The sequence below is a fragment of the Mauremys reevesii genome, linkage group 2, assembly GCF_016161935.1.
Source record: "Mauremys reevesii isolate NIE-2019 linkage group 2, ASM1616193v1, whole genome shotgun sequence".
Taxonomy (NCBI): domain Eukaryota; kingdom Metazoa; phylum Chordata; order Testudines; family Geoemydidae; genus Mauremys; species Mauremys reevesii.
Window position 1 is genome coordinate 37023278 of NC_052624.1, and position 24897 is coordinate 37048174.

The following is a 24897-nucleotide window of genomic DNA, read 5'->3' on the forward strand; positions in this document are numbered from 1 at the left end:
AAGTCAGCGCCTGTGCACATGGCATCTTATAGCCTTGGCTGCAGACACAAGGGCGATGCAAGATGCATGTGTGGGTCAACTGACACTGCTACAAATCATTCAGGCTCCAGCACATGATGCGCATGTGCACCAATGTTTGGAATCCATATAGGGACCATCACTCAAAGAAACACAAAATCTGAACAAACAGAATTGTTCTCAGAAACTTGTTAAATGTGGGTTGTTAGCATCTAGTAACAAAGTCTAGTATTTCTTACTACGGAATTTTCGCATTATTTTGCGGATAAATTCACTTGGAATTTGGATTGAGCTGTATGTCACAATGATAAAGTTAAGTCGAAAAAGAGTCTTCTCTGCTGGAGTTTTAGTCAATGTTGCTTACTGAACTCCTGGGAGTACTAAGAGACTTGCAAACTGTCACCTGTGAATTAGAATGGTGAAGGCCAAAAGGGAGGTACTGAGGCATATTATTGTAATTATCTGCCCGCTTCTTTTAACCATTTTTAGAAAATCTCTGGTCAAGAAACATTATTTAATGCAGACAGACACTCCATTTACTGTCAACATCTCAAACCCTCCTTTCCTTTCCATGGAAAATAATTAAGGCTGTACGGATGACATTTTGATAATTCCTGGAGTAATCAGCTTTCCTTGACCCCAGTCAATTTGCTTAATGTTAAGCTTAGGTATAACAAGGAGACTGCATCCACTGTGTTGGTTGATCTCCTTCTGGGGTGGATGAAGATAGCGGGCATATGATGATTTTTTAGATCTTTCTGCCATCTTCAGTGTTGTTGAAAGCAAGATGTTGTTGACATACCAGCAGACCCTATCAGGAGTAGACAGAGTAATTCAAGTGGCTCCATTTCTTTCCAAAAGATGCCAGAATGTAATATTGGACAATAGCTCATCTGCCCAGATGACACTCTCATTCAGGGTTTCTCAGACTCCAATTGTCACCCATCCTATTCAATGTTTATGAGGCCCCATATACTTCAGAGATGGCAAACAGTAGACAAACAACAAACAGGATGCTGCATAATAGACAGAGGTAAGGATATACAATTTGTAGTTTAGGATTATGCATGATGTCACTCTTACAAAATCCATCACAGAATCCTAAACATGCACACAGAGCTACAGTGAAAGAATTCTGAAGAGGTCACAAAGTAAACCGCATGAAATTCAATTTATCTTCCTTGAGGATGAAAAGATAAGCCAGCCCTCCTTCAATTGGAATTTTGAACAATTTGCTGTTGGGAATTTGCACCACTTGGATTGAAGTAGCTAAACCATGGTAAAAACAGCTTTAGTTTTAATGTACACCTCTACCCCAATATAACATGACCCGATATAACACGAATTCGGATATAATGTGGTAAAGCAGCGCTCCAGCGGGGCAAGGCTGTGCGCTCCAGTGAATCAAAACAAGTTCAATATCACGCGGTTTCACCTATAACACGGTAAGATTTTTTGGCTTCTGAGGACAGCATTATATCGGGATAGAGGTGTAGTTTGTCCACAGAGTAGGGTAAAACACAGTTTTATCTGACACTGCTATCAGTTGGGGGAGGAGGGTCCTAAAACTTATCAAAATTATTAAATTAATTAACAGGAAGAAGAGATTTCAAATGTTTATATCTGAAACTTCCTGCAAAGCTATTTTCCCCAATAAAAAGAAAGACTTCTTAAATTAAGTGGCTGGGTGGTTGGTTTGTTTTTAATTTCCCTCTGTTAAAGTTTTATATCTATTGTATAAGAGGATTAACATATTCCTGAGGGCTTGGCTACACTTACAAGTTGCAGCGCTGGTGGAGGCTTTCCAGCGCTGCAATTAACACCCCGTCCACACTTGCAGGGCACAACCAGCGCTGCAACTCCCTGGTTGCAGCGCTGGCTGAAAACCCATCCGGGTTGGGGTATAAGGAGTGCAGCGCTGGTGACACCAGCGCTGCTCAGCAGGTGTGGACACTCACCAGCGCTTTACCTGTCCTCCAGGGAATAAGGAGCTATCCCAGAATTCCTGTTCAGCCACTCTGCACATGAGTTTGCACTCTACTGCTCTTGCCTCAGGTGACCTGCCCTTTAAATGCCCCGGGAAATTTAAAAATCTCCTTCCTGTTTGCTGCAGCCAGGTGTGGAGTGCAATCAGTTAATCAGTTACAGGTTACAGGTAACCATGCCTCGAGCCCCAGCATGGAGCACAGGTGAATTGCAGGACCTCATCAGTGTTTGGGGTGAGGCGTCTGTTCGATATCTTTGAGCAGATATCAAGGGACATGCTGGATAGGGGCCATCAACGGGACGCACTACAATGCAGGGTGAAAGTTAAAGAGGCTGCGTGCCTAATTAAAAAAAGAGAGGAGAAATCGCATCCGGATCCGCCCCCACGACCTGCCGTTTTACTTGGAGATGGACAACATACTTGGGTGACCCCACTGCCAATCCCAGGGTAACGATGGACACTTCTGAGCAGGCTGGGGACAGGAGGAGGAGGAGACCGCGAGTGAAGCTCCTGGGATGGGGAAGAAACCGCAGATTCCTGGAGGCATGCAGCCAGGAGCTCTTCTCAAGCCAGGAGAAGTACCCAATCGCAGCAGCAGCCAGCAGTTGCAGAAGGACAAGCAGAGGCATTTTCTGGGTGGAAATGTTTCTGGAGAGGAAGGGGGTTATGGATGCATGCATGGCAGCGTCTAGATGTGGAATAGCCCGTTGATGTGGTAATCTGCTTCAGTTATCTCAGCAAAGCTTCATCCAGCAGAGCCACTGTGTCCCTTGTCCGCCACTCTTCGGCCAGGGGACCATTTCTGAACACAAAACATCTTCCAGGATTAAGTCCTGTGAAAAATGTTGGGAGACTCTTTAGTGAAGAGATAGGGAGATAAGATCACCCCTGCATCTGCATCTTCACTCAACCCCTCTAGCACTCCAGATTACGCAACCAGCTCCCCTCACTCACCATTTCGTGGCTTCTGTTGTGTTTTCCTTTTGGGATAAAGAATGCAAGTGAGAACTTGCAAGTGAGAACTCCCTCAGTGTAACAATTCATGTCTGGAGATAGTGGATACAATGCTGCCCGTGTTAAATGTTGTCATTTCTGTGTGTACAGTGACCTTGACTGGACTGCCCAGATGTTCAACATCACAGAGGCTTCAAAATTTGAGAAAAATCCCGAAAGAGCAAAGAGGACATGCTGAAAACTGTTCTTCAGCACTCTGCTACAGAGAGAAAAGAATTGAAGGAGTGGCGAGAGAAAGAAAGCAGGACCGAGAAATGCAGTGGCCAAGAGGAAAGTCTATAGAGTCACTCGTTGCCATGCAAGCAGAGCACTACGTGCCTTGTGCCCCAATGTCAGCTCCAACCACCTTTCCCCAGCATCCAGGCTCTTACCACCACCAGCTGCCTCCAACACCTGTCGTTCCCCAACCAGCCCTGATACCTACCACCACCCTTACCCTCTGCATTCAACCCCATCACCATGCAGTATATGCACCCTGAAGTGCAGGATTCATTAAACAGCAATCCAGACATAGCATATGCAAACTTGTGACTGTACAGTTCACCAACCCACACCCTTGCCCTCTTGTGTTAATGAAATGTTGTGTGTCTGTCTGTCTGTCAAGGAAGTTTTTTTATTTTAAATAAAACAATTATTGGCTTTGAAAAAAGTCTTTATTATAGAAGATATTGAAAGACACTTAGCCCAGTAAAGAAAGAGGCACTGCAAATCATATTATTATTATGGATAATAGAATAACAGTGTAAGCAGTGCAATTCACTCCCATGCAAGGCAGCAAACATTACTGTTGGCTTTCAGCCTCAAATTCTTCCCTCAAGGCATCCCTAATCCTTGAAGCCCTGTGCTGGGCCTCTCTATTAGCCCTGCTCTCTGGCTGTGCATATTCAGCCTCCAGGACTTGAACCTCGGTGGTCCATGCCTCACTGAATGTTTCACCCTTCCCTTCACAAATATTATGGAGAAGTCTAGCTTCCCATACAAACATCTCCTCAGCCTGTAGTTGAACCGGTCCTTGCTCCTGTCAAGCTTCCTGTATAGGGTTTCATGAGCCAAGGCGATCACAGTGGGCATTTCGACATCCCCTACTGTGATCTTCCTGTCTGGGAAAAAGTCCCTGCCTGCATCTTCCTGAACAGGCCACTGTTCATCATGCACCTTTCCAGGCCAGCCTGTTGATGCCAGGTGGGGCCAGAATAGAAACCCATTTGTGCAAAGCCATCCACAATGTCCTGCCCAACGCCCCCAGAGTCACGGTCTTTCTTAGCAGGATGCGACACTGCCTTGCAAACTTGCATCAAAACTGGTTCTAGCTGTCTGGATTTGCCATCTTCCAGATTGCAATAGCCACCGTCGCACCGTCAGGGCAGCTCTCAATCTTGTGTCATGAAAGTGGCTTTTCTCATACGAAAGTTCTGCAGCCACTGCTCGTCATCCCAGACTTCCATGACGATGTGATCCCACCACTCAGTGCTTGTTAGACAAATCCATATTGATATCATTCACTGTCACTTTGGAGCTGAAGGAAGTTGTGCTGGTGACACTCATCAGCAGAGTCCTCAGCAGATCGGGCTCCATTTGCCACAGAAATCGCGATTCACAGAGAGTAACAGAAGGAATGAATGCTGGGATGAATGACCCGCCTTCTTCCCCTTCCCACAATACTCAGCGCCAAATAGCTGCCCACAATGCACCTCCCACACTGCAGCGCTGGTAGCTGTCAGTGTGGCCACACTCCAGCGCTGGCCCTTACACAGCTGCATGAGCAGCGCTGTAACTCCCAGCGCTGCAACTTGTAAGTGTAGCCAAGCCCTGAGTATACAGTAACAGTGAGTTGTAGGCACTTCTTAAAACATGTCAGCAGTCATGCACAGACTGCATTCTATTACCCGCCTTCTCATATATTAATGCTTACTGAAAATGCAACATAGCAGTAAAGAAACTCAGACAGGGAAAGCTGCTGACTCAAAAGAGCTGGCATGTGACATTCCTTACAAATTTAGGAGATCCCTGCTCTAACCCTTGAAAACACCATGACATAAAAACGTTGCATTATTAGCTGGCTTTCTACCAAGCAGCTGCATGTGAGATGTCCTGGTGAAAAGCTGACATAAGGAATGCTGTGTAACAGCATTCCTCATCATCATCCAGCTGGATCAGATTTCAAACAACTTCTACTTTAATTCAGTAAAACAACAAGCCTCAGTACCAACCTTTTAAGTTCACAGACAAAAACAGTGATACAGAAAATTACTGTAAAGCACTCATTCCAACAATATCAAAACATTTCTTAACAGTTTTTTAAAGTAGTAAATAACATACTTTCTTTTTAAAAAAAAAAAAAGCAAAGATTTGCATAAGTACCTGATACCATGAGAAAATATAAATATGAAATTTAGGGGTTGACCTAAACTTTAGTCTTTTTTTTTTTTAAACTTCTAATGCTTGTGAGGTCCTTCCCTTTTAATGGATTAAAAAAAATTATAGCATTTCAGTCAATCCAATTAACAAAATTTCATTGTATTCAAACTGACCAACTCCAATGCCAAAAATCCCACACTACAGCTCCCAGCTCACTGATGCTAGCTATCCTGAAAAGAGTATTTGCTTCCTGTTTTCAATGTAAAAAAACAATGAGGATCCAGGGGCACCTTCAAATGCATCTGAAGAAGTGGTTTTTTTATCCACAAAAGCTTATGCCCAAATAAATCTATTAGTCTTTAAGGTGCCCCCAGATCCTCATTGTTATTGTGGATACAGACTAACGCTACCCCTCTGACACTTGTTTTCAATGTGCTTCTCTAAGGCCTGGTCTACACTAGGACTTTAATTCGAATTTAGCAGCGTTAATTCGAATTAACCGTGCACCCGTCCACACCAGGAAGTCATTTAATTCGACCTAGAGGGCTCTTTAGTTCGAATTCGGTACTCCACCCCGACGAGTGGAGTAGCGCTAAATTCGACATGGCTATGTCGAATTAGGCTAGGTGTGGATGCAAATCGAACTTACTAGCTCCGGGAGCTATCCCACACTGCACCACTCTGTTGACGCTCTGGACAGCAGTCCAAGCTTGGATTCTCTGACCAGCCACACAGGAAACGACCCGGGAAAATTTGAATTCCTTTTCCTGTCTGGCCAGTTTGAATCTCAATTCCTGGTTGGACATCGGGGCGAGCTCAGCAGCACCTGCAACGATGCAGAGCTCTCCATCAGAGGAGTCCATGCAATCCCAGAATAGAAAGAGGTCCCCAGCATGGACAGACCGGGAAGTCCTCGATCTGATCGCTGTGTGGGGCGATGAGTCTGTGCTTTCGGAGCTGCGCTCCAACAAACGGAATGCAAAGACCTACGAGAAGGTCTCCAAAGCCATGGCACTCAGAGGATACAGCCGGGATATAATGCAGTGCCGCGTGAAAATCAAGGACCTGAGACAAGGCTACCAAAAAGTCAGAGCGGCAAACGGACGCTCTGGAGCCCAGCCCCAGACATGCCGCTTCTACGAGGCACTGCATGCTATTCTAGGTGGGTCTGCCACCACTGCCCCACCAGTGACCGTGGACTCTGAGGATGGGATAGTGTCGAGGGGCAGTTCCTCAGCGATGTTCGCTGATGGGGAAGATGAGGAAGGGTTTGTGGAGGACGACGCAGGCGACAGCGCTTACAATACCGCTTTCCCCGACAGCCAGGATCTCTTCATCACCCTCACAGAGATCCCCTACCAACCCTCCCCGGCCGTTAACACGGACTCAGAATCAGGGGAAGGATCAGTCGGTAAGTGTTATAAACATGGAAACATTTATTTCTTAAAAAACAGGAATATATACTTTATAAAAACTAGCTAAAAAGTTGTCCATATAAAACTATATAAAAAGAAGGTCCACACATATAGGGATTGAATAGAAATCCTCTTCGGTCACTTCCACGAAGGTCTCGTAGAGGTGCTCGAAAAGCCTCCGCAGGAGGTTCCTGGGGAGAGGTGCCTTATTTGGTGCCCCGTGGAAGCACACACTTCCGCGCCAGGCCATCCTCACATAAAGCGCAACCATTGCCTCCACCAGCATGGCTGCATACGGTCCTGGTCTGTGCAGGGATTCCCGCAGCATCCTCTCTCTCTCTCTCCGAGTGACCCGCCTCAGGGTAATGTCATTCGGCGACTGCTGCATCTAAGTAGGGCAATTAGTGTACTGTTACTATTGTGAATGCTTCATTTTACTTTGCATAGCAAAGACCTTCGTTCAACAGGCACGTGTTGGAGGCCGCAGAGGAAAAGCATACAGTGATCTTTCCCGGGCCCAGCCGCGAGGGGCTGGAACAGGGTCGGACTTTATGCTTTCCAGATTGCCTTCTGCGGGAGGGCACAGCTACCCATTAACTGTTAAGCAGCCTATAGTGTAGGGCTTACCAGGCCTGGCTGATAAACAGATTCAGCTGTACCGCCCCGCTTGTCCGATCTCCGGTGCAAGACCGCAGCCACTGAAAGCGTCTTCCGAAATCTCGAACTTGTCCTGAGAGCTCGTGAGACTAGGTTCCCTGTATGGTCTTGTTCACAGAAACTGAGTAGACTGTGTTCACTGTTCGCAAACATGTATCTTTTCAAGGAAATCACTTCCTTTTTCCCATCACACAGCTGCGGCTCTTTCCCGAACTGCCCCGGCATCCCCCTCACAGAGGCTGGCGCAGATTAGGCGGCGAAAGAAAAAGACTAGGGACGACATGTTCTCGGAACTGATGGCCTGCTCCAGAGCTGAGGTGGCCGAGCAGAGACAGTGGAGGGAGACCCTACGTCAGCACCAGCGCTCACACATCGAACGGGAGGACAGGTGGCGGCAGGAAGACCAGCAGGCGACTCAAACGCTGCTTGGGCTAATGAGGGAGCAAACGGACACGCTCCGGCGCCTTGTAGATGTTCTGCAGGACCGCAGGCAGGAGGAGAGAGCCCCCCTGCACTGTATCTGCAACCGCAATCCCCCGCCACAAAGTCCTGTCCCCCCCTCACCCAAAATAACAAGAAGGAGGGGCGCTAGGGGCCGTGAAAACTGGCACAGCACCCCAGCAGAGCGCTCATGTACCACACAGCTCTGATGCCATAAACTTTGAGAAGTGCTTCCCTTCCTGCATCACCCAGTCCCAAATCCAAGTTTCATCCCCCCACTGTGTAGTTGAGTATTAAAAGTAGTTTGTTGTTATTCACTGTTTCCGTCCCGTTTTTCTTGTCAGAAGACTTTGTCTGAAGGGGGGGAGGGGTTTTTTAATCGCATAGGACAGCCTCCATTACCAGGGTACAGACTTGGGGGCAGGATCAACAGCAGGACACACACAGACTGCAGTCACTAGGCACCAGGGTCAGTCTGGGAGGTGTATGCTGCCCCGGGTCAGTCTGTGAGGTGTATGCTGCCCCAGGGTCCTAGCGCCTGCCATCCACAAATGGCAAGGCAGGCTGCCCTTACCATGCCCTTCCACCCTAGCCACGAGCCTCTCCGATGCCCTGAGCCCCAGCAAGAGCCCTCATCCACGGACACATACTCACCCTTCCCACACACCCCTCACCCCTTACTACGCCCCAACCCCCAGCCCAGAGCCTGCATCCAAACTCCGTCCCAAAGACGGCACCCCTCACCCCTTCCTGCAAACCCACCCCTTCCTGCACACCCACCCGCAACCGTCCTCCCCCCAGAGACCGCTGTAGGAGCAGGAGCCTGTCATTCCTCTAGTGTAGAAGTGGTCTGTACATCAGTGCACACTGTACCCACCACAGTCTGCGTCCATGTTTCAACCCTAGAACAGGAATTCATAATTAAAGAAAACTTTGTTAATAATCAGTGTTCAATTAACTTTATTTTAAAACGTGTGTTAGAAGGGGGGAAACCTGGAGAACGGGGTATGTAACCGCAGATCGAAGTCAACAGTCACTGAAACAGGCTCAGGTTCAGCTTCTCTGTAAGTCAAGTGGACAGTCATAGGTTACCCTGCTCTCCGAGGAACCTAGCTTTCAAAGCCTCCCGGATGCACAGCGCTTCCCGCTGGGAACTTCTATCGGCACGGCTGTCTGGCTGAGCGTAATCAGCAGCCAGGCGATTTGCCTTAACCTCCCATCCCGCCATAAAGGTCTCCCCCTTGCTCTCACAGAGATTGTGGAGCACACAGCAAGCTGCACAATAACGGGATATTTTTTTCGCTGAGGTCCGAGCGAGTGAGTAAGCTCCGCCATCTCCCCTTGAGACGTCCGAAAGCACACTCCACCACCATTCTGCACTTGCTCAGCCGGTAGTTGAAGAGTTCCTTCTCACTGTCCAAGGCGCCTGTATAGGGCTCAATGAGCCAGGGCATTAGCGGGTAGGCTGGGTCCCCGAGGATCACTGTAGGCATCTGCACATCCCCAACCGTTATTTTGTGGTCCGGGAAGAAAGTTCCTGCCTGGAGGCGTCTAAACAGACCAGAGTTCCTGAACACACGCGCGTCATGAACCTTGCCCGGCCACCCGACGCAGATGTTGGTAAAATGTCCCCTATGGTCCACCAGTGCTTGCAGCACCATAGAAAAGTAGCCCTTTCGGTTAATGTAGTGGCTGGCCTGGTGGGCTGGTCCCAGGATAGGGATGTGAGTCCCATCTATAGCCCCACCGCAGTTTGGGAATCCCATCGCGGCGAAGCCATCTCTGACGACCTCGACATTTCCTAGAGTCACTACTTTTGAGAGCAGTTGCTCAACGATTGCGTGGGCTACTTGAATCACAGCAAGCCCTACGGTAGATTTGCCCATGCCAAAGTGGTTCGCTACTGACCGGTAGCTGTCTGGCGTTGCAAGTTTCCAGAGGGCTATGGCCACTCGCTTCTGCACAGTCAGGGCTGCTCGCATCCGGGTGTCCTGGCGCTTCAGGGCAGGGGACAGCAAGTCACAGAGTTCAAGGAAAGTGCCCTTACGCATCCTGAAGTTTCGCAGCCACTGTGATTCATCCCAGACCTGCAGCACTATGCGGTCCCACCAGTCCGTGCTTGTTTCCCGGGCCCAGAATCGCCGTTCCACACCATGAACTTGACCCATTGCCACCATGATCTCCACTGCGCGGCATACCCTGCTTTGTGAGAGGTCTGTGCCACTCTCCTCACCGCGCTGCCGGAGCCTCCTCGCCCGATTTCTCAGCAGCTGACTGTGGAAGAGGTGGACGATAAGGTGCGAGGAGTTGACAACGGCCATAAGTGCAGCGATGATCGCAGCGGGCTCCATGCTCGCAGTGCTGTGGTGTCCGCGCTGTAACCGACCAGAGAAGGGCGCGAACAGATTTCCCGCCGGCGCTTTCAGGGAGGGAGGGCATGATTGACGGTTCAATAACGACAGTTACCCAAAACCACCCTCGACACATTTTTTCCCCAGCAGGCATTGGGGGCTCTACCCAGCATTCCAATGGGCAGCGGGGACTGCGGGAACTGTGGGATAGCTTCCCACAGTGCAACGCTTCCAAAGTCGACACTGGCCCCGTTAGTGTGGACTCACAAAGTCGAATTAGTGTCCTTAGTGTGGATACACAAATTCGACTTCATAAGGTCGATTCCACAAATTCGAATTAAGTTAATTCGAAATAGTCTTGTAGTGTAGACGTACCCTAAGAAATATAATCTTACACAACACAAACAGGAAGAGAAAGATATTACTAGAAAGTTTATTAAGTCTTGTAATAGCCTTCAAATATTTGAAACAGAAAAAAATAATAAAGCATATCAAGGGTTCTGATGATTTTATAACCCATTTAAATCTCACGTATTTTACTTTTCACATAAATACGCCTTGATGAACATGAAAAGCAAGGAATTCTGGCACTATTCACAGTGATTATTCCATCCAATATGTGAAGTCTTATTTTCTACTTAAGCCTAATTTTCTATTTTTAATATTAAATATCATTAAGAAATCAAAGGCCATTTAGTAGTGTTTATTAAATTGCAGTTTTTTGGATTTTGGAAAGGTTTTATAGCAAAACAGTTTTAACTCCCAATGTCCTGCAAACCACACAATAGGAATAATTACTTTGTTTACAAGACCATAAACAATTGTAATCCAATATTTATAGGACAATAGCAAACATATTAGGTAGTCAAATAAATTGAAAGAATGTTCCACTCTTTGCATATTCGTATCTTTAACACCTTATACTTTATTCCTATGGTTTCTGAATGCATGAAGGTAGCCAAGACTGGTATGTCCAACTACTCTTCACAAGCAGGTTACCTGCATGTTTCTAATACAACTAGCTGCAGAAACACGGTAAATGATGGCTAACTATGGTCCCTAATGTACATGGAAATTGCCTAGCTGTTCTTAAGAGCCAATATGGATAAAATTGAGCCAAATTATGTAGTTTTTACTCTGCTCTGACTCAGACAAAAAGATAAAACAAAACTTACTAAAATCAATAAAGTTTGTCTGAGGCAAGATTTCAAGAATTGGTCCTTTCAAGTAGTTGGTGCAAACATTTTTTTAATGGTTCATTAGAACAGTTTGAGCCAAGAAGAGTTTTCAATAATTGTATTAACAAGTTTTGCCACATCCACATTTGTCAACACAATTGTGTTACCTAAAGCCACTTTCCACATCAGTTCTTGAAAGCCACTTCAGAACACACTAGGAAAGCTCATAAATGTTTTTCCTGCACTGAAGAAGCCCCACCCATGGCAGCAGCCATAGAATCCATAATGTATGGAATGGGAGAAATGCCTTCTTCCTGTCTAAAACAGAATTTCTACCATTGCTATCACTGGTGGAGTTGTGCCAATGCAGAAACTCCTTAAAATAATTCCCAGTGCAACACAACTTTCCTGTATAGGTAGGTCACAATTAACATTCAATATTAATACTTCTTTAAGGCCAATCTACACTGCCAAAACTCCCCCGGAAATCATGTTATAACAATGATGATCATGTGATAACCATGTTCCGAAACCATATCACAGCCTATGGGCTCTAAGTTCTTGTTTACAACAAGCTTATTCCTCTAAAATTTCCCAGTCACCACCATTGATTCAGCTCTACTGAGAATAGCCCTGGTGTAGACAACGGTAAGTGCGCCTAGCGGGAGCCCACACCCCAGCCCTCTCCCAGAGCCAACACCCCATTCCCCCGCCTCAGCCCTGAATATGCATATTCTTTTTACTACACTTGTAACCTTAGCAAATCAAGACATTTCCACACAAACTTCATTCTAATCAGCTGCAGTTGTACCCAGATATCAATTCAACTAAAAACAAATAACAGTAATGCTCAGAGGGCTCCATTAGAATCAGGGTCCAACTGTGCTAAGTGGTAAAGGAGAAGGTTACATATCTACCTCAGCCACAACTCCATCTCCTTGCCCATGGGGGACTTTAATCACCCCGACATCTGCTGAGAGAGCAATACAGCAGTGCATAGACAATCCAGGAAAATTCTGGAGAGTGCTGGGGACAACTTCCTGGTACAAGTGCTGGAGGAACTGATTAGGGGCTGTGCTCCTCTTGACCTGCTGCTTACAAACAGGGAAGAATTGGTAGGGGAAGAAGTAGTTGGCAACCTAGGCAGCAGTGACCATGAGATGGTTGAGTTCAGGATCCTGACAAAAGGAAGAAAGGAGAGTAGCAAAATATAGACCCTGGACTTCAGAAAAGCAGACTTTGACTCCCTTAGGGAACTGATGGGCAGGATCCCCTGGAAAGCTAATATGAGGGTGCAAGGAGCCCAGAAGAGCTGGCTGTATTTTAAAGAAGACTTATTGAGGGCACAAGAACAAACCATCCCAAAGTTCAGAAAGAATAGCAAATATAGCAGGTGACCAGCTTAGCTTAACAGTGAAATCTTCGATGAGCTTAAATTCAAAATGGAAGTTTACAAGAAGTGGAAATTTGGACAGATGACTAGGGAGGAGTATAAAAATATTGCTAGAGCAAGCAGAGGTGTAATCAGGAAGGCCCAGGCACAACTGGAGTTGCAGCTAGCAAGGGATGTGAAGGATAACAAGAAGGGTTTCTATACAGGTATGTTAGCAACAAGAAGGTGGTCAGGGAAAGTGTGGGACCATTACTGAATGGGGGAGGTAACATAGTGACAGATGATGTGGAAAAAGCTGAAGTACTCAATGCTTTTTTTGCCTCGGTCTTCACAGACAAGGTCAGCTCCCAGACTGCTGCACTGGGCAATACAGTATGGGGAGGAGGTCAGCAGCCCTCAGTAGTGAAAGAACAGGTTAAGAACTATTTAGAAAGTCCATGGGTCCAGATCTAATGCATCCAAGGGTGCTGAGGGAGTTGGCTGATGTAATTGCAGAGCCATTGCCATTATCTTTGAAAACTCTTGGTGATTGGGGGAGGTCCCAGACAATTGGAAAAAGGCAAATATAATGCCCACAATTTTAAAAGGGAATAAAGTGAACCCGAGGAACTACAGACCAGTCAGCCTCACTTCAATCCCTGGAAAAATCATGGAGCAGGTACTCAAGGAATCCATTTTGAAGCACTTGGAGGAGAGGAAGGTGATCAGGAACAGTCAACATGGATTCACCAAGGGCAAGTCATGCCTGACCCCAACCTGACTGCCTTCTATGATGAGATAACTGGCTCTGTGGATATGGAGAAAGTGGTGGATGTGACATATCTTGACTTTAGCAAAGCTTTTGATACGGTCTCCCACAGTATTCTTGCCAGCAAGTTAAAAAAGTATGGTTTGGATAAATGGAATATAAGGTGGACAGAAAGCTGGCTAGATTGTCGGGATCAGTGGGTAGTGATCAACGGCTCGATGTCTAGTTGGCAGCCGGTATCAAGCGGAGTGCCCCAGGGGTTGGTCCTGGGGATGGTTTTGTTCAACAGCTTTATTAATTATCTGGATGATGGGATTAATTGCACCGTCAGCAAGTTCGCAGATGACACTAAGCTGGGAGGAGAGGTAGATATGCTGGAGGATAGGGATAGGGTCCAGAGTGACAAAGGCCTGGTCTACACTACGACTTTATGTCGAATTTAGCAGCATTACCTCTATTTATCCCTGGACCTGTCCACACAATGAAGCCCTTTTTTTCAACTTAAAAGGCTCTTTAAATCAATGTCTTTATTCCACCTCCAATGAGGGGATCAGTGCTGAAATCGGCCTTGCTGGGTCGAATTTGGAATAGTGTGGATGCAATTTGATGGTATTGGTCTCCAGGAGCTATCCCAGAGTGCTGCATTGTGACCGCTCTGGATAACACTCTCAACTGAGATGCACTGGCCAAGTAGACAGGAAAAGGCCCGCGAACTTTTGAATTTCATTTCCTGTTTGGCCACCATGTTTGCAGAGCTCATCAGCATGATGTGCACATTGCCGGGGCACATTGCCCAGCCCGTACTTTGTGAGAAGTCTATGACCATGTCCCTCTCGTCACCGCGCTGCGGTCGCCTCCTCGCCTGGTTTTGCACGAAACAACTGTCTGCCGTTGCTCTGACGGCAGGAGGGGCGACTGATGACATGGCTTACAGGGAATTAAAATCAACAAAAGAAGTGGCTTTGCATCAAGGAGAAACACAAACAACTGTCACACAGAATGGCCCCCTCAAGGGGTGAACTCAAAACCCTGGGTTTAGCAGGCTGTTGATTTCACAAAACAAATCGGGTCAATTTCTTGTTTTGCTCCATCTATCTTTTACATCTTAGGCTGGCAGCAGACGGTGCAGTACGACTGCTAGCCATCGTCATCTCCTGGGTACTTGCCAGAAGATGGAAATGACCTGGCTGAGTCACTCCCATGTCTGCCCAGGCACTCCTGACCAATCTCACTGAGGTCAGCGAACAGAGCACCTAGGAATATGACGACAACGGCTATCAATCGTAATGCACCATCTGCTGCCAAAAGGCAATGAGCTGCTGCTGTGTAGCAATGCAGTCCCACGTCTGCCAGCACCCAGGAGACGTACGGTGACGGTGAGCTGAGCGGGCTCCATGCTTGCCGTGGTATGGCATCTGCACATGTAACCCAGGAAAAAAGGCATGAAACGATTGTCTGCCATTGCTTTCACAGAGGGAGGGATGGAGGGAGGGAGAGGGGGACCTGATGACATGTACCCAGAACCACCCGCGACACTGTTTTTCCCCATCGGGCATTGGGATCTCAACCCAGAATCCCAATGGGCAGCGGAGACTGCGGGAACTGTGGGATAGCTACCAACAGTGCAACGCTCTGGAAGTTGATGCTAGCCTTGGTACTGTGGGTGCAGTTCGCCGACAATGCACTTAGAGCATTTTGTGTGGGGCACACACAATCAACTTATAAAAACGATTTCTAAAAAATGACTTCTATAAATTCGACCTAATTTCGTAGTGTAGACATACCCCTAGACAAATTGGAGGATTGGGCCAAAAGAAATCTGATGAGGTTCTACAAGGACAAGTGCAGAGTCCTACACTTAGTAAGGAAGAATCCCATGCACCGCTACAGGCTGGCGATCAACTGGCTAAGCAGCAGTTCTGCAGAAAAGGACCTGGGGATTACAGTGGACAAGAAGCTGGATATGAGTCAGCAATGTGCCCTCGTTACCAAGAAGGCCAACGGCATATTGGGCTGTATTAGTAGGAGCATTCTCAGCAGATCGAGGGAAGTGATTATTCCCCTCTATTCGACACTGGTGAGGCCACACCTGGAGTACTGCATCTGGTTTTGGTCCCCCCACTACAGAAGGAACATGGACAAATTGGAGAGAGTCCAGCGGAGGGCAACAAAAATGGTTAGGGGGTTGTGGCACATGATTTATGAGTAGAGGCTGAGGGAACTGGGGCTTATTTAGTCTGCAGAAGAGAAGAGTGAGGGATTTGATAGCAGCCTTCAACTACCTGAAGGGGGGTTCCATAGAGGATGGAGCTATGCGTTCTCAGTAGTGGCAGAAGACAGAACAAGAAGCAATGGTCTCAAGTTGCAGTGGGGGAGGTCTAGGTTGGATATTAGGAAAAACTATTTCACTAGGAGGGTGGTGAAGCACTGGAATGGGTTACCTAGGGAGGTGGTGGAATCTCCATCCTTAGAGGTTTTTAAGGCCTGGCTTGACAAAGCCTTGACTGGGATGATTTAGTTCAAGGATCATCAACCTTTGGCTTGCGGCTCACCTGGGGGGGGCCAGGCCAGTTTCTTTACGTGCCGCGTCCGCAAGTTCAACCGATTGCAGCTCCCCCTGGCTGCGGTTCGCCACTCCAGGCCAATGGGGGCTGTGGGAAGCAGCGGCCAGCACGTTCCTTGGCCCGCGCCGCTTCCCGCACTCCCCAATGGCCTGGAGTGGCGAACCGTGGCCAGTGGGAACTGCGATCGGCCGAACCTGTGGACACCACAGGTAAACAAACCGTCCTGGCCTGCCAGGGTGCCAAAAGTTGCCAATCCCTGATTTAGTTGGTATCGGTCCTGCTTCGAGCAGGGGATTTGACTAGATGACTTCCTGAGGTCTCTTCCTCTGGTACAGTTACATCAGAGGGTCATAAACACAGAATATTCCTATCAGTATATATTTTGGAAAACAGATAATGTACAGTAACTCATCGCTTAACGTTGTAATTATGTTCCTTAAAAATGCTACTTTAGCAAAACGATGTTAAGCGAATCAATTTCCCCATAAGAATTAATGTAAATAGGAAGGGTTAGGTTCCAGGGAAATTTTTTTTGTATATTTTTGTGTGTATATAACTTAAACAAATGATTTAATACTGTACACAGCAATGGTGATTGTGAAGTTTGGTTGATGCGGCAGAGTCAGAAGGTGGGATATTTCTCAGGGAATGCCTTACTGCTAAATGATGAACTAGCACTCAGCTGAGCCCTCAAGGATTAACACATTATTGTTAAATGTAGCCTCACACTCTGCAAAGCTGCACGCATGGAGGCAGTAGACACAGCATGGCAGAGAGAGATTGTGTGTGAGAGAGAGTGTGTGAGAGAGAGTGTGTGAGAGAGAGAGAGAGACAGAGAGAGACATTGCACCCTTAAGTACACTGACCCCACTCTAAATACGCTGCCTTTTTAAGTAGATCAGCAAGTTGAGACAGCAGCTGCTGCCAGCAAGTTCCCTCCATCCTGACCGCTGTCATGTCCCTCCCTGCTCTGTGGAGATGGGGTACAGGAGCAAGGGACAGGAGCGGGGGAGGAGGACACCCTGACATTAGCACCTCTCTTCACCCCTCCCACTCACCCCCCACACAGACACACACCAAGCAGAAGGCTCCTGGAAGCAGCTCCAAGAAAGAAGGCTAGAAGCAGCACATGGCAGTGGAGGAAGGGACAGCTGAACTGCCCAGTATGTGATAGCCTGCTTGGCGGCTGCCGCACAGGGAACTTATGGGAGCTTATGGGGAGCTGCCAGCCCACCCTGGTTCCAAGCCCCCACCAGCTACCTCCAATGGGCTGCTCTTCCTGCAAGCAGTGGACAAAGCAGGCGGTTGCCAAACAATGTTATAAAGGAGCATTGCGCAACTTTAAACAAGCATGTTCTCTAATTGATCAGCAATGTAACAACGAAACAACATTAACCGGGATGGTGGTTAAGTGAGGAGTTACTGGACTGGACTCTGATTCATAGCTATTCCAATATAATGAGACAGTATTGCTTCTGAAGCGTCTATAAGAGAAATCAGAGGTGAGACAAGGTATATCAGAGTCAAATTGCTGAAAGGAAAGGTCTTATTTTGGACACTGATCATTATGGGATGAGGGCAGTGGTTATAGATGTGCAACCACATTATGGTAGTTGATGGTATTTCCAGTATAAGCTAGAGCCAAAATCATGCAACTCAATATTCAGGTACTCTAACAGCTCTGACCCTTTGAATATCTAGTGTATCTGCAGTAGATTAAAAGGGTTTGTGGTCCATGTTGAGATTGCTGGAGAAGTAGAAGGCTGATCATTAAAGCACAATCAAAGATTATTTGTGGAACCTTAAAAAAACTACTAAAATGTTCAAGTATTTAATCATATTTACAACCTTCTAACTATTTTAGTTTCATATATGCAAATCAATACATATAATTACAAAGAGTACATTACTAAAAATACACATCTTAAATACAGCAAGAGGTATAATTAATAGGAAAGGGACACTGACAGCTTGCATTAAAGAAGATCTAAAAGTATTGGTTTTACCCATCAAAACTCATTGGAAAACAAGTTTCAAAGTCCAGTAGAGTCCTGTATATATTTTTTTTTATTCACTTAACACTTTGTTGACTCTTGATTCAACAACAGACATTTATTATACCTTAACAAGAGCTCTGAAACATATTTATTTTCCAAGCTTTCTAATGCGAAAGAATATTTTCAATGCTATTTTCCCCTTCATAAGAAGGGCTTTCCTGAGAAGCAACTGGCAAGGCTGCATTGTGTAGAACACTGCAGTGGCATTCACTACCACAAGCAGTGTAACTTGAAGGACAGAATGGATAACAAATCCACCAATACTGCCATTCCCCCAACATCCCAAAGAAAAATAATCCTATAATTCAACATTGGACTAGGACTCAGAAGTTCTGCCTTGATTCCCCATATTTAAAATTTAATAGTTTCATAAAATTTAAAACCAGAAGGGACCATTAGATTATCTAGCCTGACCTTGGGGATACCACAGACTGCTAAATTTTATCTAGCTACCCTTACATTGAGCCAAATAACTTGGGTTAGACTAAAGCATTTCAGTCCTCAGAAGACTAAATTGTGTGCCACAAGTAGCGAACAGGAGAAATTATGTGCCACCAATGCCCAAAGAACCTGCAATGTCATGGAGTTGATTAGGTGACATATGCCCAGAAGACCATAGCAAGCAATCTAGACACCATGCTACAAAGGAGCTGAAAACCCCCAAGGCCCCTGTCTATCTGACCTGGGAGAAAATTCTTTCCCCAACTCTAAACCTAGCAATCAGTTCGGCCCTGAGCATATGAGCAAGACACACCAGCCAAGCTTCTGAGAAAGAGGATTCACTGTATCACCTTGTAGCACTGATCTACTCTGTCCTTTGTTCTGTCGCCAGCTGTGGCCAAGTTCTGATGCTTGGGGGGGGGGGGGGGGGAGACACATGAGGAAAAGAATACATTAAGTCCACTGTGCATTTGGGAAAAAATTTCTTCCTAACCCCTGGCGATGAATTGATTGATGCTGGAGACCTGACTACAGCCATTGTCATAACACAGAGCTGTTAATGTTATCATAGTGAGGGCAATGCAGAACTTGATGTTCTCCCTATGGCCCGTGAAAGAAGTTAATAAACAAAGGGATTCATAGATTCACATTCGAAGTCCAGAAGGGACCACCACAATCATCTAACCCAACCCTCCCACAGACACAGGCCATAGAATTTCTCTCAGAAACTAGAATAAAGCACGTGGATTAGAAAGATATCTAATCTCACTTTAAAGACTCCAAACAATGGTGACTCCACAACCTCCCATGTAAGCTATTCCAATTTTTAAATCACACTCACTGCTAGGAAATTGCATCTTATTTCAAGGCTGAATTTGTCTGACTTCAACTTCCAGCCACTTCATCTTGTTATGTCTGTGAGCCAGGCTGAAAAGCTTCCCACTGCCAAATATCCTTTTTCCATATGTAAGTACCAACACACAGCAATTAAGTCACCTCAATCTTCTCTGCCATAAACAGAATAGGTTGAGCTCCTAAAACTCTCAAAGGCTTGTTTTCTAGACTCTGGGTCACTTTTGCAGCCGTCCTTTGAACTCTCACCACTATTTCCACATCCTTCTTGAAACATGGACACCAGAATTGGACATAGTATTCTAGCAGTAATCTTCTCAATACTGGGTTCAGAGACAAGGTAACTTCCCTACTTCTACTTAATATTCCCCTTTTTATACATCTGAGGATTATATTAGCCTTTTTTTTTTTTTTTACAGCATTGCATTGAAAGCTCATGCTGATGTAGACATAAGTCCTTCCCTGAGTGCCAAAATGGTCTCTCTTCTTGTAGGTACAGCCCGCATTCTTTGTTCCCAGGTGTGTACTTGTGTGCATTTTGTTAGACTGTGACCATTTAATCAAGTGATTGAGATCACGATCAGTAACCAGTCCTCATTACTTACTATCCCACCAATCCTTATCTACAAATTTTACCAGCAAAGAATTTAGATTGTCTAGGTCTGATAAAAATATGGAATTGAGCCATAAAACTGATCCCTGATGGACCCTACTAGAAACAGCTCCATGCACTGATGTCTCACTATTAGCAACTATATTTTGAGTTCTGTAAGTGAGCTAGCTTTTAATACAGCTAATGTGTACCCTGTAGTTCTATATAATGCAAGTTTTTTAGTCAAAATGTCATTTGGTACTTTATCAAATGCGTTGGGGACATCCAAATAAACTATATCAACACAGTTTATCAACCAGACCCATAATCTTGTAAAAAAAGACCACAAGTTTGTTTGTCAAGACTTACCTTTCATTTAACCATGTTGACTGGCATATTTTTAGCCTATAATTCTTTGTAGATACTATTTCATTGTATTGTCGGGGATCTAAAGTTCCCTAAGGGGTCATCCCTTTAAAAATGAGGATACTACTACTTCCCTAACTCTGAGGGCTGTTTAAGGCTGAATTCATTAGTGTATCTGAAGTGCTCATATACTATGGTGATTAATGCCTCAGTAAATCCTATTAAAAACAAGATAGGTACACAAACTGGGATACAGGAGCCACCCCAGAACACAGATTCTCAGCACACAACAGGTGCAAAGCCCCTGAATAGGTTCCTAAAATCTTGCTCATCCATCCCCTTTTGACACCAGAATTTGACCAGTCACACTAAATCTGAACCCCTTACAGCCACAGATGTGGGGGCAGGATTTGGCCCTTCATTAATGTACTGAAAAAAGGACAGGCATTTCTAAAAATGCTTGGAACATTCTTTTATATCCCATTTAATAGTAAAGACATAAATACTCACTTAAGATTTCCTTTAATGATACTACTCAGTAAGAGCTCAGAATTGATAATGCACTGAACAACATTACAAGCAGATGTGAAGGTGGTAAATCACCACCGTGTCTTTTCGATCTCTAATTTCTGTGTTGAAGAACCTATTTGTAAATATGCATGAAAACTATTCTCTGAAACATGCATCAGTGTAGGTAGCTTGACCTACAACTTTGGAAGTCCCTGACTTTCTACACCTGAAAATGAGTTGAACTCTCAACAGCAGTTTCCAATGACTGTTCATCAGTTTCCAATGACTGTTCATCTTCTAAAATGCATATGTAATTTACCCTTTATCCTAATGAATCTCATGATTAGAATCTTTTGTATTACAAAACAGTTTCTTCCTTCAGTCAGAAATTTGTATTTTTAAATAGAGTTAATAAAATATACAGTGAACTGATTAGGTTTTCTGACTGAAATTCAACCTACAGTGGACAACTACAGCACATTATACTTTACTGTAAAATAAATATTAGCTTCAGTCAGCTATTGTGTTAAAACAGTATTTTTGCTAGCAGGTAATATGATCTTTATATTATTTCAGTTTACGGTACCGTTTTCCTTTAAGTAAAAAATTAAAAGAAAAAGAAAAATGCAACTTACCCCCATTATCTGTTCTCTTTAAAGCACCATCCTTATGAGGGCATAATTCACATCTCTAGGGAAAAGCAAAAACAAAACAAAGAATTGGAATGATCATAGAACATTATAAGAGAAACCATATAGATTATACAAAAGTATCATTGTAATTGTCTTTTATAATTGACAGATTAGAGTTTGAGAAGCAAGCAGATACACATTTCCATTAATCTAAACAATGCTAAGGATGTATTCATACTACAGAGCTCTTAGGGAATGAAGCTGCTAATTTCAGATATGTTTCAAACCATGGCACTGTACTCACTTAAATAGGAAACAGTTACTTGTAATTCTACTTCTCTCCAGATAGCTTTCAGAATTCTCATTTCTGGATCTTCACTCCCTAGAAAGACAGACCGACCGACCTCCAAGGATTTTTACAGGTTACATCCTGGTTCCTTTGGGATTAGCCCCTCCAAGGATTTGGGAGGGAGGAGCTAATCCCAAAGGAACCAGGATGTAACCCAAGATTGAGAGAGATATATTTGCTTCCACCAGAATCTCAAGGTCCATTGAAGTCATGAATACAACGAATACAGCTGCAGACATAAGACTCAAAATTCATAGCATGGTCCTAGCAGTCACTGGCTGCCTCTTACTTCTCCCTCCTGATACAACTGATGATGTCTTGCATCCTGTTCCAAGACAGCAGGCTTTGAGTGGAGATATACTTGGCAACATCAGTAGAGAATGGCCAATTCACCTGTGTCCCAGAGACAACAATATTCTTCCTGACCATCAGCTTGCTCTCACTCTGATGGCTAATCATAGTGAGGTGATGGAGGAGCCTACATCACTGACAGTTCCTCTGAAGTAGGGTGTTAAACTCATTTAATGAAGAGTGACAAATTCCATTCTTAATTTTTTTTTTCATTCTATAGCAAAACTTCCACTGGCAACAATGGGAGGCTTGCACAAATATCAAAAGGTAGAATTTGGCCTTTCAGTAGTAACTAAAACTTTTACATTACTTATTATTTGTTCAGTACACAGTTGTCATTCAGCACCATGCCAAGGGGTGGGGATGGTCTTTAGAGCCACTGATATTTTTGCCCTTTGTTTTTCCACCATCCCCATCCTCTCCTGTCCATATCTTCTCCTTTTTTCTCTCAGCATTTCCTTCCCTACAGCACCTTTCAAATCCCACAGGCTTCACACTCACCCTTCCATCATGTCTTCTGCTAAAATGATGAGCAGTTAAATAATTAATGCTTACATGAAGGGGTCATCATGTGGCTTTAGAATTGGTTAGTAAAAAGATGGTTTCAATACCTGTCAGTCATTTTTTTAAGGCTGCCTGCAGACTCAGGCAGACAACACTACATCAGTTACACTCAGTTCACATTTTTGAAGGGTTTATTTGAAATCAGAAATGCTATTTTTTTTTAATTAAAACAAATTCTGCAGAATCTGTATAGGTCATGTAGACCACAAAAATACACTTATGGGTGGTATGTTTGACAGACACCTGCCCTCCAGGCATCAAACACTAGCTGCACTAAGGCCCCTCAAAGTGGGAGTACACTGGGGTCAAAACCAATCCTCAACACACTAAAGGAGCTAATTCCACAGCGTGTGGCCAATCTTGGCACAATAAGCACTCTGACTGTGCAAACAGCTCTCAAAAATCTTGACACAAGCCCAAGTTAGCACTGAAAGTAATTACTACCGCTTCAGAGATTAACAGGATTGGCCTGCCTAGATCCCCAAATGTATATTACTACTGAAGCCTCTCAGAACAGTTTCCCAATTCTAAATACATATGGAGAAGGGATACAAGAGGCTTCAAGTGCTAATGTGCATAAAGTTATTAAAAGCTTCAGTACTGGCAAGTCAGAGAGCAGTTTGCTTTCTCTCTGTGTCCCCTGGTATTGCCTAATACTACTAGCACAGACTTCAAGCATCAGTATCTGTACATGGCAAAACCACTGGCAGGAATGACACAAGATGCTTCAGTGGAGGTGGTGAAGCTATATCAGTGGACATATGGCAGAAAACTGATTTCTGCACTACTTGCATCAGTGCATACCCAAATCCCTCCAGAGGTGAGGCCAACTCAGGCTTTCCTCTTTCAAAGCACTCTGGTCTGATCTGAAGCTGAGATCAATGGAATCTCTAGAGTAAAGTTGCCTCAAGGAACACTTGAAAGCATTCCCTAGGACACCTGTGCATTTGAGACAGTATCTGCCCCAAACACTCCTTTCACAGGACACATGGAAGAAAATGCAACACATGACTTTTCATAATAGGCACGCCTCTGGGGTTAAGTATGCATATTTTGTCACCCTGAAAGGACATAAAAAACCCTAATACACACACAAACCAAGTAAATGACATTCACAGAACTCTGAAGTGTCATTGAAAAGAGCTGAAACCCTCAGTGCCTGAAACAGACCTGAATCACAAAAATGTAGGTTACTTACTTGTAACTGGTGGTTCTTCAGGAGGTGTAGTCCATAACTGTTTTCCACATGTGGGTATGCACCATGCACCTGAGACTGGAAAATCTTGCAAGTGTCCATTGGTCCATGCCTGCACCCTGGCTTTCCTCACATGCAGAACTGAGGGTATAAAGGGAGTTGCAGACTGACCATCTCTCCAGTTCCTTCCCTACCACAAATTCACTCATGATCCAAAGCAGAGGGGAAGGAAGACGGGAAGCAGAATATAGAGAGGGACCACACATCTCAAAACTCCCAGTTACAGGTAAATAACCTCCATTTCTTCTTCAAGAGCGGGTCCCTATGTGTTTTCCATATGTTGGTGACTGGCAAGCAGTACTCAAATCGGGAAGAGGGAGAGCGAGGATGCAGGCAGCATACACGTCTAGCTCTGCAATTCCAAAGGCTGCATCAGCAGACGAGGCTTGGACCAAAGCATAAAGCTTTGTGAACTTGTGGAGGGAACTCTGGGTTGCTGCCTTATAAATGGCCAGCATAAGGCACTTCTCAAAGAGATGCTACTGAGTTCACCTATGCCCTAGTGAAATGGGCCCTCACCCCACCTAGGGGAGGGGAAAGTGCCAATTGATAGCAAAGGAGAATATAGGCAGAAATCCTCTTTGGGAATATGAGCAGATACTGCTAATACCCATGCTCACTCTGCAATAGCAACTAATAGTAAAGGTGATTTTCTAAATGGTTTCTTTCTTTGTACGTAGAATGCCAATGCTCATCTGAAATCAAGAGGATGAAGTCTCCTTTCCTTGCTAGAGGCATGAGGCTTTGGGAAGAATACCAGTAAGTGAATCAATTGGTTTATGTGGAACTCAGAAACTACCTTTG

General features: G+C 45.1%; 1 protein-coding gene and 1 long non-coding RNA gene across 8 annotated transcripts in view; one reads left to right on the top strand and one right to left on the bottom strand.

Annotated features, from left to right (window-relative positions):
- Window positions 1–24897, bottom strand: part of MLLT10 (MLLT10 histone lysine methyltransferase DOT1L cofactor) — a 271019-nt gene that overhangs the window by 204840 nt on the left and 41282 nt on the right. For 6 of the 7 annotated variants that reach the window (XM_039523898.1, XM_039523897.1, XM_039523896.1 and 3 more), the window contains one exon: window positions 21578–21632. In XM_039523898.1, the coding sequence (XP_039379832.1) occupies window positions 21578–21632 (55 nt within the window). Of the gene's footprint in view, window positions 1–21577; window positions 21633–24897 lie in introns of those variants that run through there. The other variant, XM_039523905.1, reaches the window with a different exon arrangement.
- On the top strand, window positions 1253–24794 carry LOC120397662. Its single transcript, XR_005593918.1, has 3 exons — window positions 1253–1297; window positions 11196–11276; window positions 24774–24794. It is a non-coding gene; the product is annotated as an uncharacterized LOC120397662 (long non-coding RNA).